The sequence below is a fragment of the Desmodus rotundus genome, chromosome 2 (assembly GCF_022682495.2).
Source record: "Desmodus rotundus isolate HL8 chromosome 2, HLdesRot8A.1, whole genome shotgun sequence".
Lineage (NCBI taxonomy): Eukaryota > Metazoa > Chordata > Mammalia > Chiroptera > Phyllostomidae > Desmodus > Desmodus rotundus.
Window position 1 is genome coordinate 50,033,870 of NC_071388.1, and position 12,561 is coordinate 50,046,430.

At 45.2% G+C, this 12,561-nt stretch overlaps 1 protein-coding gene across 2 annotated transcripts in view; it reads right to left on the reverse strand.

Moving 5' to 3' along the window:
- The window catches only part of MB21D2 (Mab-21 domain containing 2), a 106,051-nt gene extending 102,539 nt beyond the window's left edge, over positions 1-3,512 (reverse strand). Inside the window, exon 1 of one of the 2 annotated variants that reach the window (XM_024556351.3) lies at positions 2,800-3,512. In XM_024556351.3, coding sequence (XP_024412119.2) covers positions 2,800-3,010 — 211 coding nt within the window. In that variant the 5' untranslated portion in view covers positions 3,011-3,512. The remainder of the gene's footprint in view (positions 1-2,799) is intronic. The other variant, XM_045192066.2, reaches the window with a different exon arrangement.
- Between the last annotated feature and the right edge of the window lie 9,049 nt (positions 3,513-12,561).

Genomic DNA, 12,561 nt, shown 5'->3' on the forward strand with positions numbered 1-12,561 from the left:
CTGCCACCACTTTTTCTTCTGCATATAGTTGCCTCCAAACTAGAAAAACAGATAAAGGTTCAGGAAGCTGGGGGGCTTTAGTCGGAGCTAGCAATCTTACATAGAGAGTGGCTGCCAACCACCTAAAAACAGACAGCTCATCCACAGGTCCATTAAAGAGGCTTGCTCCACATCCCTCTATCATTCCATTGTGTGGGGGGGATGATGTTTTAAGCTGCTGACAATCCTCAGGTACAGCTCAGAGGCAGAACAAAACCGAGAGGACTCAACCCCCCATAACTCCAAGAAATAAAGGCCTGGTGCCACCCCAGTGACACCTCAACAAGCTGAGGGTCATTAAGATACCTCATTTGCATATTCATGAAAGACTCAAGGCCATGGCAAGTGAGACAAAGTGCACAAAAAGAGAGTTTATTTTTTAAGCCAAGTGAAAATCCGCTTTAGAAAAAGTGAATCCACACAGGGACCCTTGCTGTCACCAACCTTCCAGTTGTCTAGAGCTGCCAGCAAGCACCTCACTAAGGGAAAGCGAGGAACTCACAAATGAAATGTAGCGCCACACAGGAGGCAAGCTCTTTTCGCCATCTGCCTTCTAGTGTCCGGAAGGGCAAAAGGCTTAAATGACACACTGTCCTGATTTTCCTCTCCTGCAGGTGGAACTCTCAAATTCTCAGGGGGCAAGAAAGACTTCTTTTGCAAGGTCAACTGAGTAAAAAGGAATAGAAGAGAATTTAGTTCACCCGTCAACACAATGCTACTGATACCATTAAACACACATGTAAATTAAGCACCCAAGAATTAGACCCTTCACACCTGGATAAAGGCTTAGCTAAATCAGTGCATTAGTTGTGGGGTTAGCAGAGGGTTCCTAATATGCTGGGCATGTAAACTTACCCCTCCCCATGTTCTCCCATTTTCTCTTCCAAGATTCCCCTGACCCAGCATCTTTCTCTAAAGATCCGGGGCAGGAGACATCAGCACCGATTCCAGGGCTGTAACAACACACTGGCAGACTTCCATCATTTATGTCAGAGAGAAAGGCCCTCATTAAGCAACTTAAATAACTGCTCTGAACCCTCTCTGTGCCCCCACCCTCCCAACAATCACTGTGCTGGTTTTCACGTCTGGTGGCTGTGTAAGCTTGTAAGCTTCCCTCTGGAAGCTCACTCCCACCAAGTTTAGGAGTTATTAAAAAAAAATAAAAACAGCTCTGGCCAGGTGGGTTAGTGGGTTAGAGCACCCTCCACACCAAGGTTGGGGTTCTCCCTGGTCAAGGCACTCACAACCAATGAATGCATAACTAAGTGGGACAACAAATCTCTCTCTCCCTCTCTCAAGTCAGTTAAAAAAAAAAACCATATTCAATTCATCTAAAGATGTGAATGGTCAAATATCTCAATAGAGAGCTTTTCAACCCCATACACAATCTAGGCTACACTGAGGGAGTATGGAGCAAAAGGGAAAATCCAGCCCCAAGTTTAATCTGCTTTATCCAACTTCTGAAAGCATTACCACTACTAGAGTCCACACGTTCTATCCGTATTACTCCCCACCCCCTCCTTGGGCTTCGGAGAGCAAGAAAACCGAGAGGGAACAGGTACCCCACGACAGAACCAGCAATAACACACGGCCAGCAGAAATCCAAGCACACGGGCAGGAGAAAGGCAAAAGAGCTCTGTCTTCCTCTTTGGTCGAAGACCTTTTTCAATCAAATTTTCCACTATCTGAAAAATTGGCCGAGGATAGAACGCACAGCGACTCCAGTTCTGCGGGATGTTAACGGCCAGGCCACGTACCGCGTGCCCGCCGAGGTGGCACGGTGGAGCCACAAGCTGCAAAGGAGGCTCCCAACCGCTGCGCTCACACCACACCTCAGTAGCAATAATGCGAAGGACGGGACACCTGAGGAGGGGTTCGGTCTCCCGGCCCATTATTTTCTTTCACACACCATTCAACAATCAGTTTAAAGACCTGTAAGGTGCCAGGTTCGGGGAATAGCAGTGGGCAGCATATTTCTAACCCCCGACATCTCCCAGATTCTAATCTCAGGGCACCTCTCTCCGCCAGAGTAACGACCGTACACAAAGAGGAGGGGGCCAGCGCCCCAAGGGGTGGGGGGATTAGGAATTCCGAGCTCCGCCAGAACGCTGGGGAAGCACCGGAAATGCTTCCGACCGCTTCAAAGGCAAGTCGATTTATAAATCGAAGTTGAGAACTCCAGGCGCCCAGCCTACTTCAGCGGGTTACTAGGGAACACCCAACAAGTTTGGCCACCGGGGGCTTGGCGTGACAGCGCCGCGCCGCAGGACTAGAGAAGCAACTTGTCGCTCGGGCGCTGAGCCAAAGCCCCGAGCTATCCCAGTCCCGAGCTCACGAGCGGACCGGAGGCTCGGCGTTGGGAAGGCGCAGGTCCGAGCCTACGGGGCCAAAGTCCTTCATTGAAAGGCGCCGCCGGGTCTCACCTGGACAGCGCTGCTTGCGGAGCTTCCCCCCACCGGCGATGCCTATCACCGTGAACACTTCACCGCCCACCAGCCCTGGCCGGTGAGAAATTAACAAAAGAGCCAGTGAACAGCGAGGGGAAAGGGACCAGGCGCAAAGTATAGTAAGGTGGGGAGATAAGGGAGCTCTGCTTGCAGCGGAGAAAGAGGAGGAGAGGCAGAACAGAGAAGTGTTATACCCCAGGCACCCGACTCCGGGCAGGAAACCAAGAAGGAAAGAGAGAGCAAGAAGGGGGAATGGGTTCGCTACCCCGCTTCCCACCACACACATACACACCTCCCCCTTTTTCCTTCTTACCCAGCATGGAAAAGATGAAATCCTTGGCGGTGTGAATCTCCAGCGCTCTCTGGTCGTCGTATTCCCGCTGGTCGTGCTTCGTGAATTCTTGGATGAGTTTGTTCAATTCCTCCACCCGAGCTCCGGACCTGAAATCCAGCTCCGGGAACGTAGGCTTGTTGTTACAGCCCAAGGAGGCTGCCTTGCTGGCGGTGGGAGCCGCCATCTTCATGCAAAACGCGCCGAGTAGCAGCTCCGCGGCGGAGGCAGCACCCACCCCCGCCCCCCACCCCGCCCCCCTGGGCCTCCTCCCGTCTCCGGCTCAGGAGCAGTGGCCCCGGCCCGTGGGCGGGCTGGAGGGCGGGCGTCCAGGCGGGCGGTCCCAGCCGGGTGCGCTCCAGGCGTCCCGGCTTCGGAAGGAGCTGGACTGCAGCGAGGGTGCGTGTGTGGCCCCGGCACCCTTTCCGGCGGCCCCACGCCGGCCCTGGTACTGCAGGTCCTTGCCCTCCCCTGGCCCTCGTTGGCACCAGCGACAGCGGCCGTAGCGCCAACCCAAGCCTTCCCCAGAGCGAGGAAAGTGAAGTGGAAACAATGTGAAATTCACCAGCTCTGAAATCAACAAGCTGCCGGCTCCCGTGTTACGGAGCCAGCACCAGCGTCCCCATTTAAAGGGACAGCGCACCCAGTGGAAAGAAAAATAAATGACAGAGGTCTGCGCGCCTATGCCACTTGCCAATCTGTGCTCCCGCAGACGTGCTAGGTGTGGACGTTTTCATTTCCTACCTCCACCCCCTTGCGGGGCAGGGCTTGCCAAGCTTATTCTAGGAGAACAGAGTCCTCCTCAATCTGATTTTAAGGGTGGTGTCCTGGGCGAGGATATCTCTATGGGAGCGTTTCCATCTCAAGAACCCCAATGTCTTTAGATGAAAGAAACTGCCTTAAGGATTATGAAACCAACCTTCTGCATAGGTTGCCAAACAAGATACGATTAAGCGCATCAAAAAAAAAAAATAGAGTGCCCATTCACCCCTGCATAGACTCATAATGGGAATTAACCGCTAAAGTATCATTTACCTTTGCCCAAGGTAATTTATTTTCCCGGATAACATCTTATTCAACTTAACATATAATGAGTTAATAAGATTCTGCCTGCTCCAATATAAAGCTAGGGAAACTGGTGTAGGTGTGGGGGAGGGAGAACAGGCTGAATGGCTCCAGGTTCCAATGACTGTTGAATGACAAGGTGAAAATCCTCTCATGCAACAAATACGATCTGAGCACCCGCTATTTGCTAGGCAGAGTGCCAGAATCTGGGTGGACAGTGATAAGCCAGAGAAGCCAAGGGACATAGTTCTTGCAATGGAGTTATACTTATTTGACATGGCAGGTTCCATCTAAGTCATGGTCCTTTAGTTAGAATAGGATCTCAGAGGTATTTTTACTGTTTATGAGGTTTTGACTCAAACACTTAGGAGGCCTATTGGTTCTTAGAAACAAAGGTAATTCTCCAAAATCCATCTGTTCTCTATACTGCAGTCCCTGATTTAGGCAAGACCTTTTTTATTTTCTTACCCGGGTTCTCAGGACCAAGAATACAAACTGTTTCATTAGACCAAAAAAATTAGTCCAGGCTGGGCCGTGCCTTCCCCTATAAAATGGGGATAATAATAGTTCCTCTCTCATAGGTTGTTTCAAGGATTACAAGAGATAAAATGGGCCAAAGACTTAGCGCAGAGCCTGATACAACAAGTACTTAAATGTTCACTGCTACTATTGTTGTAAACTTTTCCCCCACAGCATTTAGCCCTGCACCAGGGTCCTCGATGTTTGCTTAATCAAATAATAAGTACAGAACTTTGGCATAACTAGTTAATTTATTTTGCTTTTGGTATCCTTCTCTTGGAAACAAGCTGAGTATTAAAGAGGGTGGGAGCATGCCCAGATAAATGCTGGTGGGCTAATGAGGCAGCTCCTTAAAACATCTGGCTTTTGCAATCTCCTGCACGGCCGTGTGCGCTGCCATGAGCCTATATTACCGTTACTAGGGCAGTGGTATAAGCCATGCAAGTGGTTGGAACGGCAACAAAAATTGATCCGTGCCCATCTGTCAATGCTTCTGTCATGAGCGATGGGTCTGTGAGACAGCTGGCCGAGCCACAGTCATTCCATGAATCTGGAGGATCCTAGTTCACCCATGCAAGCAACAACCTCCAGCCTATGTAATACCACTTAAAATAATTCAGGCAAAAAAAGCCAAAACACTTTCTGTTAATTTCCAGAAGCATGAATGGGACATTGCTCTTCCCTGTTTTTACTTTCCTTGTGATACTTACATTCATAGAGAGAAAATCGGTGTCTAGCAGGAATTGTTCTGGTTATGCCTTAGCCATGGGTCTTGAATGTTTTGAATGAGTGAGTCAGTGGTTTCTCTTCTTCATTGTCTGTCCTACTCTCGATCAGCCAGATCAGAATTCTATACATCACTGACTTTCAATGAACCTGTATATTTAGATAATTTACTGAATAGTTAACTAAATACCTTTTATATGCTCTTAGAGGAATCTGATAAAATGGTATAAATCTTGTTTTTTAAAATAAACAAAATAAGGAAAGAAAGGAACCATAATTTCCTGAACTGGTCTCTTGGGAGACTTTTTGTCCTCTGGGCCCTCAGACTATGAGCTCTTCAAGGGCAAGTGCCGTGTCTCTCTCTCTGTAAACACTGCACTTAATGTAGCTTGTGGTTCATCTTATGACCTTAATTAATATGCTTGAATGAATAGATGTATGAATGAATGAAAAAAGCTAATACCATTTCTCAAAGTCCAGGAAGCCAGCATTAGGTACTATTTGCTACAATGAAATATCTGAATGTAAGCTATCTATGGTTTCCCAGCAATCACTTACGAGTTGTTATAAATATAGGTATTTCTGCTTGAGTTTAATTAAGTGCTTATATTTTCATGCCTTCCCCCGCCCCCCGACCGCCCCGTGTATACTACATGGCCTAAGAGAAGGAAGGCTAATGGAAAAGTGAAGAGAGAAAGAGGGCATAATTATTAGATGACACTAAAGAGTGTCTGGGTCTTAGACTAAAAGTGCACATTTCTAGAGTTTGGACAGATGACTCAGGAAAGGTCAGTGGAGTCTACCAGCTAAGTGAGCACTAAGGTAGGTTATTCCGGTGCTCGCTCTTACAGCATCGAACAGACCGAAGAAACATGCTGCCTTTCGAAACTGCTGTCCCACTTCGAGGCAGAGCTGCCCTGCTACTTTTCCACTCCCAAATTATGTTGGCTTCTGAAAGAAGCCTTCTTCTAGCTTCTCTAGAGCTGCTTCTCAAACTCAGCCATGAATAACTGGGCCGTGCAGAGAGTGTATTAAAAATAGCGAGTTCCGCAACCATAGGATGAATTAACAAAATGTAATTTTAAACAAGGGTTCTCTGGTCAGACAGATTTAAATAGCACCCCAGGCTACAAGATCTGGCCTTTTGGGGCAGTTGTATTTCAGTAAAAGTCTAACAAAGGAAAGTGACCAGGAGTTCTTATGATTTGAAAACATAGCCAGGAAAAAGAGAGGCAAACAGCGTAGTCCTGCGGAATGCTGATAGTGGAAGGCGCGTGAGGGATACACTTTTTCCTCCACCCTCATTTCGCAGATAGGAGAACTGAGACACAGAAAGCGAAAGGATAGTAGAGACAGTGAGTGCTGTTTCTATTTTTCATAACTAACTTCAAATTTAGTAAATATTTTTGGTGTGTCCAGACCAGCAGAGGGGACATGAAAAATGCCATGACATTTAACCACAATCATAATTAAATCTAAAAAGGAGAGTGGGCCTCGGGCAAAATTCACTCATTGCACTCGAAAGTTCAATCTCAATAAACCAGGAATTGCTGACGTTGGGAATTACTGGGCTACTGCTTTTGCCCTGCCCACAGGTAGATGAGCTGAACCTTTTTGGTATCTCACAAAGTCACGCAGGTGCCCACAGCCTGGTTTGGGGCAAGTTGGGCGATTTTACCTCTGATGAGATTAGGCCGGTGTAATGTTGAAACCAGAAAAGACACGAGCATTCGGGCTGCCTGTCGCTACCAAACCCAATAAGCAGAGACAGAGATTGAATCTTTGTGGGCGCTTTATTCAGATGGCCGGCGAGCTGAGAAGATGGCGGGTTCGTACCCTAACAGACCAGCTTGCCTTTCCTTTCCAGGCCAACGTTTTTATAACAAGTAATGAACCAGGTGCTGGGAGGGGTTTTGGAGTTCAGGGAGGATTAGGTGAAAGAAACTGCGACATTCCAGTCCTGGGCAGTTAGCTGTTCCCAGGGACGGGTCATCTGCTGGAAACACTGTGGCCTGGATGCCTCCACTGGTCCCCAGGCGGTGATCTTCAGCAGGGCCCCAGGAGGTCGGCTGTTTTCCCAGGAGCCAGGACAGGCCTTATCTGTAGTTTCTGAAACAAAAGCTTTAACATTTGCATTACTTACTAGGCTTATAACTATTTACCTTAAACTAATATTTTCCAACTCTTCAGTCCCCTATCAATATTGTGAGGTTCCCAGGATACTGGGAACAAGCCTCTTGACTCAGCTATTCTGTTTTAACAAGGTGAGCCTGGAGCGAAGCCCATCCCCTCTGGTGCATTCACAAGGCTCAGAGGGCCCTTTTCCACCCTCTTCCCTACCCTGAGGGCCTGGGTGGTCTAGCTGTGAAGAAATTAGCACTATAAATCTCTCCACCCAAATCTGTCATTTGGTCTTCTACTCCTGTTATTCTCAGGGAAGGCAAACCTTTTCAAGTAGAAAGGAAATAGACTAGAGTTGGCAATAACAGTATCTGATAACAATTATTTACAATTTGTCATTCCTTACAATGTTAGAGCACTTTAGGATTCAACAAATCACTTATCATAAAAACCTGTTGTTCATCTGATCATCGCAACCTCCTTGTCTGAACTGTTATTATTATTCCCATTTTACAGACAAGAAACTGAAGTTCAGAGAGATGGCAGTTTTTCTGAGGTCAACAGCTAATAATTGTCATCCTTCCGTTCTCTGTTTAGATGTAATTGCTGGTAAATAGCTTTTCTTGAACCAACTCCACCCCACATACCGAAGTCTAGGTCATTCGAACTCTCATCGCCGTGGGGCTCTTCCTCACACTCCATTGCAGCTGCCAGTAACTTATAACACGTGTGCTTAATGTGTGCACACACTGTGTCTACCTGGATCACAGATGTAGCCCCAGTGCCTCTTACTGGGTCCGGAACACAGTAGCTATTCAATAAATGTTTGATCAATGAAAGAGTAAGTGAATCGGGTGGCTGGCTCAGGTCCCAAACTCCGATCTTTTGATTTATGACCCACGTTCTTTTCATCAAACTCCACTGACTGTTGTTAGCAACCGCTGAGTATCCAGAAAAACACCAACGACCTCTCCCATTTTGGAAGGCTTTAAATTTTGCCCAGAATTTCAGACACACAATCTGATCCTAAAGCTCAATTCAAGTTCCATCACGGCAAACAAAGCTCTTGTTCCTCTTTTTGCTACCTGAAAATCTGAGCTCAGGTCATTTGCTCAAGAAACTCTATGAGAAAATAACAAAAACTTAAGCCCAAAATTTCAATTCTTCTTCTTTTGGGGAAACCTAGTTGATTGGACCTCTACATATCAGGCAAGAAAAAGCAAAATGATTAACTGCCCTAGAAATCCTTTCTATAAAAATGCTTTAACTTCGATGATTGAGGAAACTGTGGAGACCCTCTTACCAATCCCTTGACATTGCTCCATCCCCTTTTAGCCCTTGAACTTGCCAAAAGTCTGGACTGTAGGTTCTCTATACTAATTTGTATCCTGCCTTGTATGCACCTTGGGTGCTGGGGCAGATGCTGAGAGTGGTGTGCAGTACTTTGTCAGTGAAGGCAGAGGGTGTTTGTTGTGCTTTGCTGTGAGCAATTAAACAAAGGACTATCACAGGGGAAATTAATTATTTTTTTGAAGGGTGACCATAGAGGGCAGAACCAGGAGAGATGCGTGGCACTTAGAGAAGTACAGGCTTCTTCTCGGGATACGGAAGCATTTTCTAACAATGAAAGCCGCACTGCATGGAGTATGCTGCCTTATGAATTAATAAACTCCCCATCACGGGAGTCTTCAGAACCCTGTTACTCATCTGTCAGGGTTACGCTCCAGGGAGTTCCTGCCTGGGTAGGGAGCTTAGGCTCTGACTCCAAAGGTGCCTTTCAGCCCTGAGAAGCTATGTTCCCCACCAGCACCCACCTCACAACGAACTGTTTCACACTCTACATACTAAGTGTTTTATATTCATTTTCATTGCATAAGGTCCCGTGATCAAGGATTGTATTTTTCTTTGTCTAGGGTTAAAATATATACATCTTTCATTGTTTCTGGCTTTTCTGTTGTCCAGTTCTAGCTGGCGATTTCATTCTGCCCCACACAAAGAAGTGCCGTGTACAGACACGTGCCACAGACATCAGACACAGGTTCCACACGAAGTTCGCATTCAGAGATGCTCTCAGGCAGAAGAAACTGAAGGTATTCCTTTAACGTATTTATTTACACTCTCAATATTGTGATGCTAAAAATTAGTTCCCTGAGAAGGCCTATAAAATTGACTACAGAATGGTAGTAATGTCTATTTATTTTCTAAAGCTTGTCAAAAAAAAGGATTCTCTATATCCTGAACTGTAACAAGTTTGTTTGAAAAACTTGGCTCTCCCCCCCCACCCAACTATGTCCACCCAACACAGAAGGTGAATGGAAGGAGGCGTTTCCCCTGATCGGAGCCCTGGTGTGTTGAGTTGTGGTTCAAGCTCATTTTAAATTCCAAGTTGCAAAACCTGGAGAGAGGGCATTTGAGGAAAATGCTGACATTCATTTGGCTCTGACAACCTTATCACACACAACCATAAATACACTTTCTGGGCCATGCCTTCTAATTCTTTCTTTGTTAGTTATTAAGAAAAAAAAAGGCAAAACCAAAAATCCTCTTGAATCCCTTAAATTCCCTAGTGCTTCTACATAGTCTAGTAGAAAAACAGACAAAAAAAAGAAAAGAAGTATGGGGCGGGGGGGAGAGGAAATTAAAAAAACCCAAACCCACAGCCCCTGGCTCTGTTTAATTTCTGATGATTCACGTGTGCTTGAAGTACCCTGGGGACACGAATGGGTGCATTTTACACCGACTTGCCTCAGATTTGTTTGGTTGCTCTCAGGGAAGGCAGGGGGAGATGGGGTATATAGATATACATTATGAATAAATAAATTCAGATAAAAGTAGTGGGCTGAGAGTCAGGAGACTGATTCTAGCCTGGCTTTTGCCATTAGTTTTATGATCAGAGGAGAGTCCTCTCCTTTCTCTGGAACTCCTTTTTCTCAAGTGTAAATGAATAGAATAAGGTGTCACCCAGGCGTGACATTCTGAGACTGTGACTGACATAAAAAGACAAATAAAGCAATCTTGTGCTCAGTACAATTTCTTACCACATTTTATTTATTTGTTTATTTTTCCCCGGTCTATCTTTGCACAGCTTGACATTCCATAGTAGGGCATTGCAAGAATTTTTGGGGGGCTATCTCAGCTCTAAAAAATTAGCCTGAAATCAAGAGGGAATCTGTGTATTAAGACCCCCACTTGGGCACATCTTGGCTAATAGCCTCTTATTCTCTGCTGGTGGAGGATGAAGCAAAGCCTGCTGCTGAAATTCACTCAGTAGCTTGGCCCTGGGGGTGGGTATATGGCCTCTGGGTCCTTAGGGCTCAGCCAAGGCTCAGCGGGTATGTTCAGATTAAAAAATCCTTTTTTCCACAGGATGAGAGGAGACAAAGGTTACTCAGAGAAAGTACCCCAGGAAGTACTTATTTACAAGAGGCTACAAAACAGTTATAAAATAATTTCCTGGCCCTAAAATTGGAAGCTAAGTTTTGATGTTCTGATGCCCAGGTGCAGACTGAATGTATTTATGGGCCTTTGTAGCTGGCTTATAAAGCACTTGGGGACAAGGAATTGTGGTTTAGGCAAAAAGCCTCAAGGCATCTTTTTATTTCTTTACTATCTTGTTATGGAAGAAGTCTGGTCCTAGAAATATAGGCTGACGTTTTCTTTCCATCCGTTTTTTTTTTTAGATTCATTTGAGAGAGAGAGAAACATTGATTTCTTGTTTCACTTATTACGCATCCAGTGGTTGCTTCTTACATGTACCCTGACCAGCGATTGAACCCACAACCTTGGCGGTGTGGGGATGATGCTCTAACCAACTGAGCTACCCGGCCACCACTAGGCTAAAGTTTTCTTTAAGTGCTTTGGAGAAGAATAACTTTATACATCTCAAGTAGTGATTGATGATAGCTTTATTAGTAATAAAAGTAATTACAATCATCATGCAATAAATAGTATTCAAGTGTGTATGATGACAAAAATAGATGCAAGATTAAGGACATCATACCCATGTATAAAAGTCATTGGCATCAAAGAAGTGTAGGAGGGAACTCAGAATTCTACCTGATTGAAACCTTAATAATACGGATGACCAAATAGGGTGCTAAGAATGGAAGTGACTTGCCGATAGGAACACACAGACGCAGGGCTGGGATTTTTTTCTGCCATACATATCAACACAGGAGCCAAAATGTGTGAGGGTAAGTTTGAGCCCAGTAAATAGCCAGAAGTTGTATTTTCCATAAAGTGTCTTTTTTATTTTTTAGTCATTCGACAATTATCTATTAAATTCCTATTATGTGTTAGGCACTGCTCTAGTCACTAGGTAATAGCAGTGAGCAAAGCAAAAATTCATGTCCTGCCCTGACTGGTGTGGCTCAGTGGGTTGGGTATCACCCCGCAAACTGAAGGGTCACCAGTTTGGTTACTGGTCAGGGCACATGCCTGGGACGCAGGCCAGGTCTCCGGTTGGGGTTGTACAAGGAGCAGCTGATCAATGTTTCTCTCACACATCAATGTTTCTTTCTCCCTTCGTCTTTCTCTAAAAATAAATAAATAAAATCTTTACAAAATATTCATGCTGCCCTAGCTGGTATGGCTCTGTGGATTGAGTGCCAGCCTATAAACCAAAGGGTAACCATGGGTTCAATTCCCAGTCAGGGCACATGCCTGGGTTTGGGCCAGGTCCCCAGTAGGGGGCACTCAAGAGGCAACCATATATTGATGTTTCTCTCCCTCTCTCCCTCCCTCCCCCTCTCTCTAAAAATAGATAAATAAAAAATTTTTAAAAAATTCATGTCCTCCTGCAACTTATAATTCAAGTCACTTAATTTAAATGATAAACTGGGTATATTTACCTATAATTAACCTCTCCTTCTGTATCAATCAGGGTTCTCAAGAGAAAAAGAACTAATAGCATATGCATATATAAAGAAATTTATTTCAAGGCATTGGTATTTGAGATTGTGAGGGCTGGCAAGTTCAAAATCTGTAGAACAGGCAAGTCGAATATCTATAGGATGGGCTGACAGGCAGGAAACTCAAGTAGGAGTTAATGCTACAGTCTTGAGGCAGAATTTCTTTTACAAAACTCTTTTGTTCTTGATACCTTTCAACTGATGGATAAGGCCCATCCATATTATTGAGGGTAATGTCCTTTACTTAAAGTCAACTGATTGTAGCTGTTAACCACATCTACCAAATAGTTTCTCAGTAACACCTAGATTAATGTTTGATTAAATAACTGGCTACTATAGCCTAGCCAAGTTGACACATAAAACTAATCATCACACAATCGAGCCAATAAACATTTATTAAGTG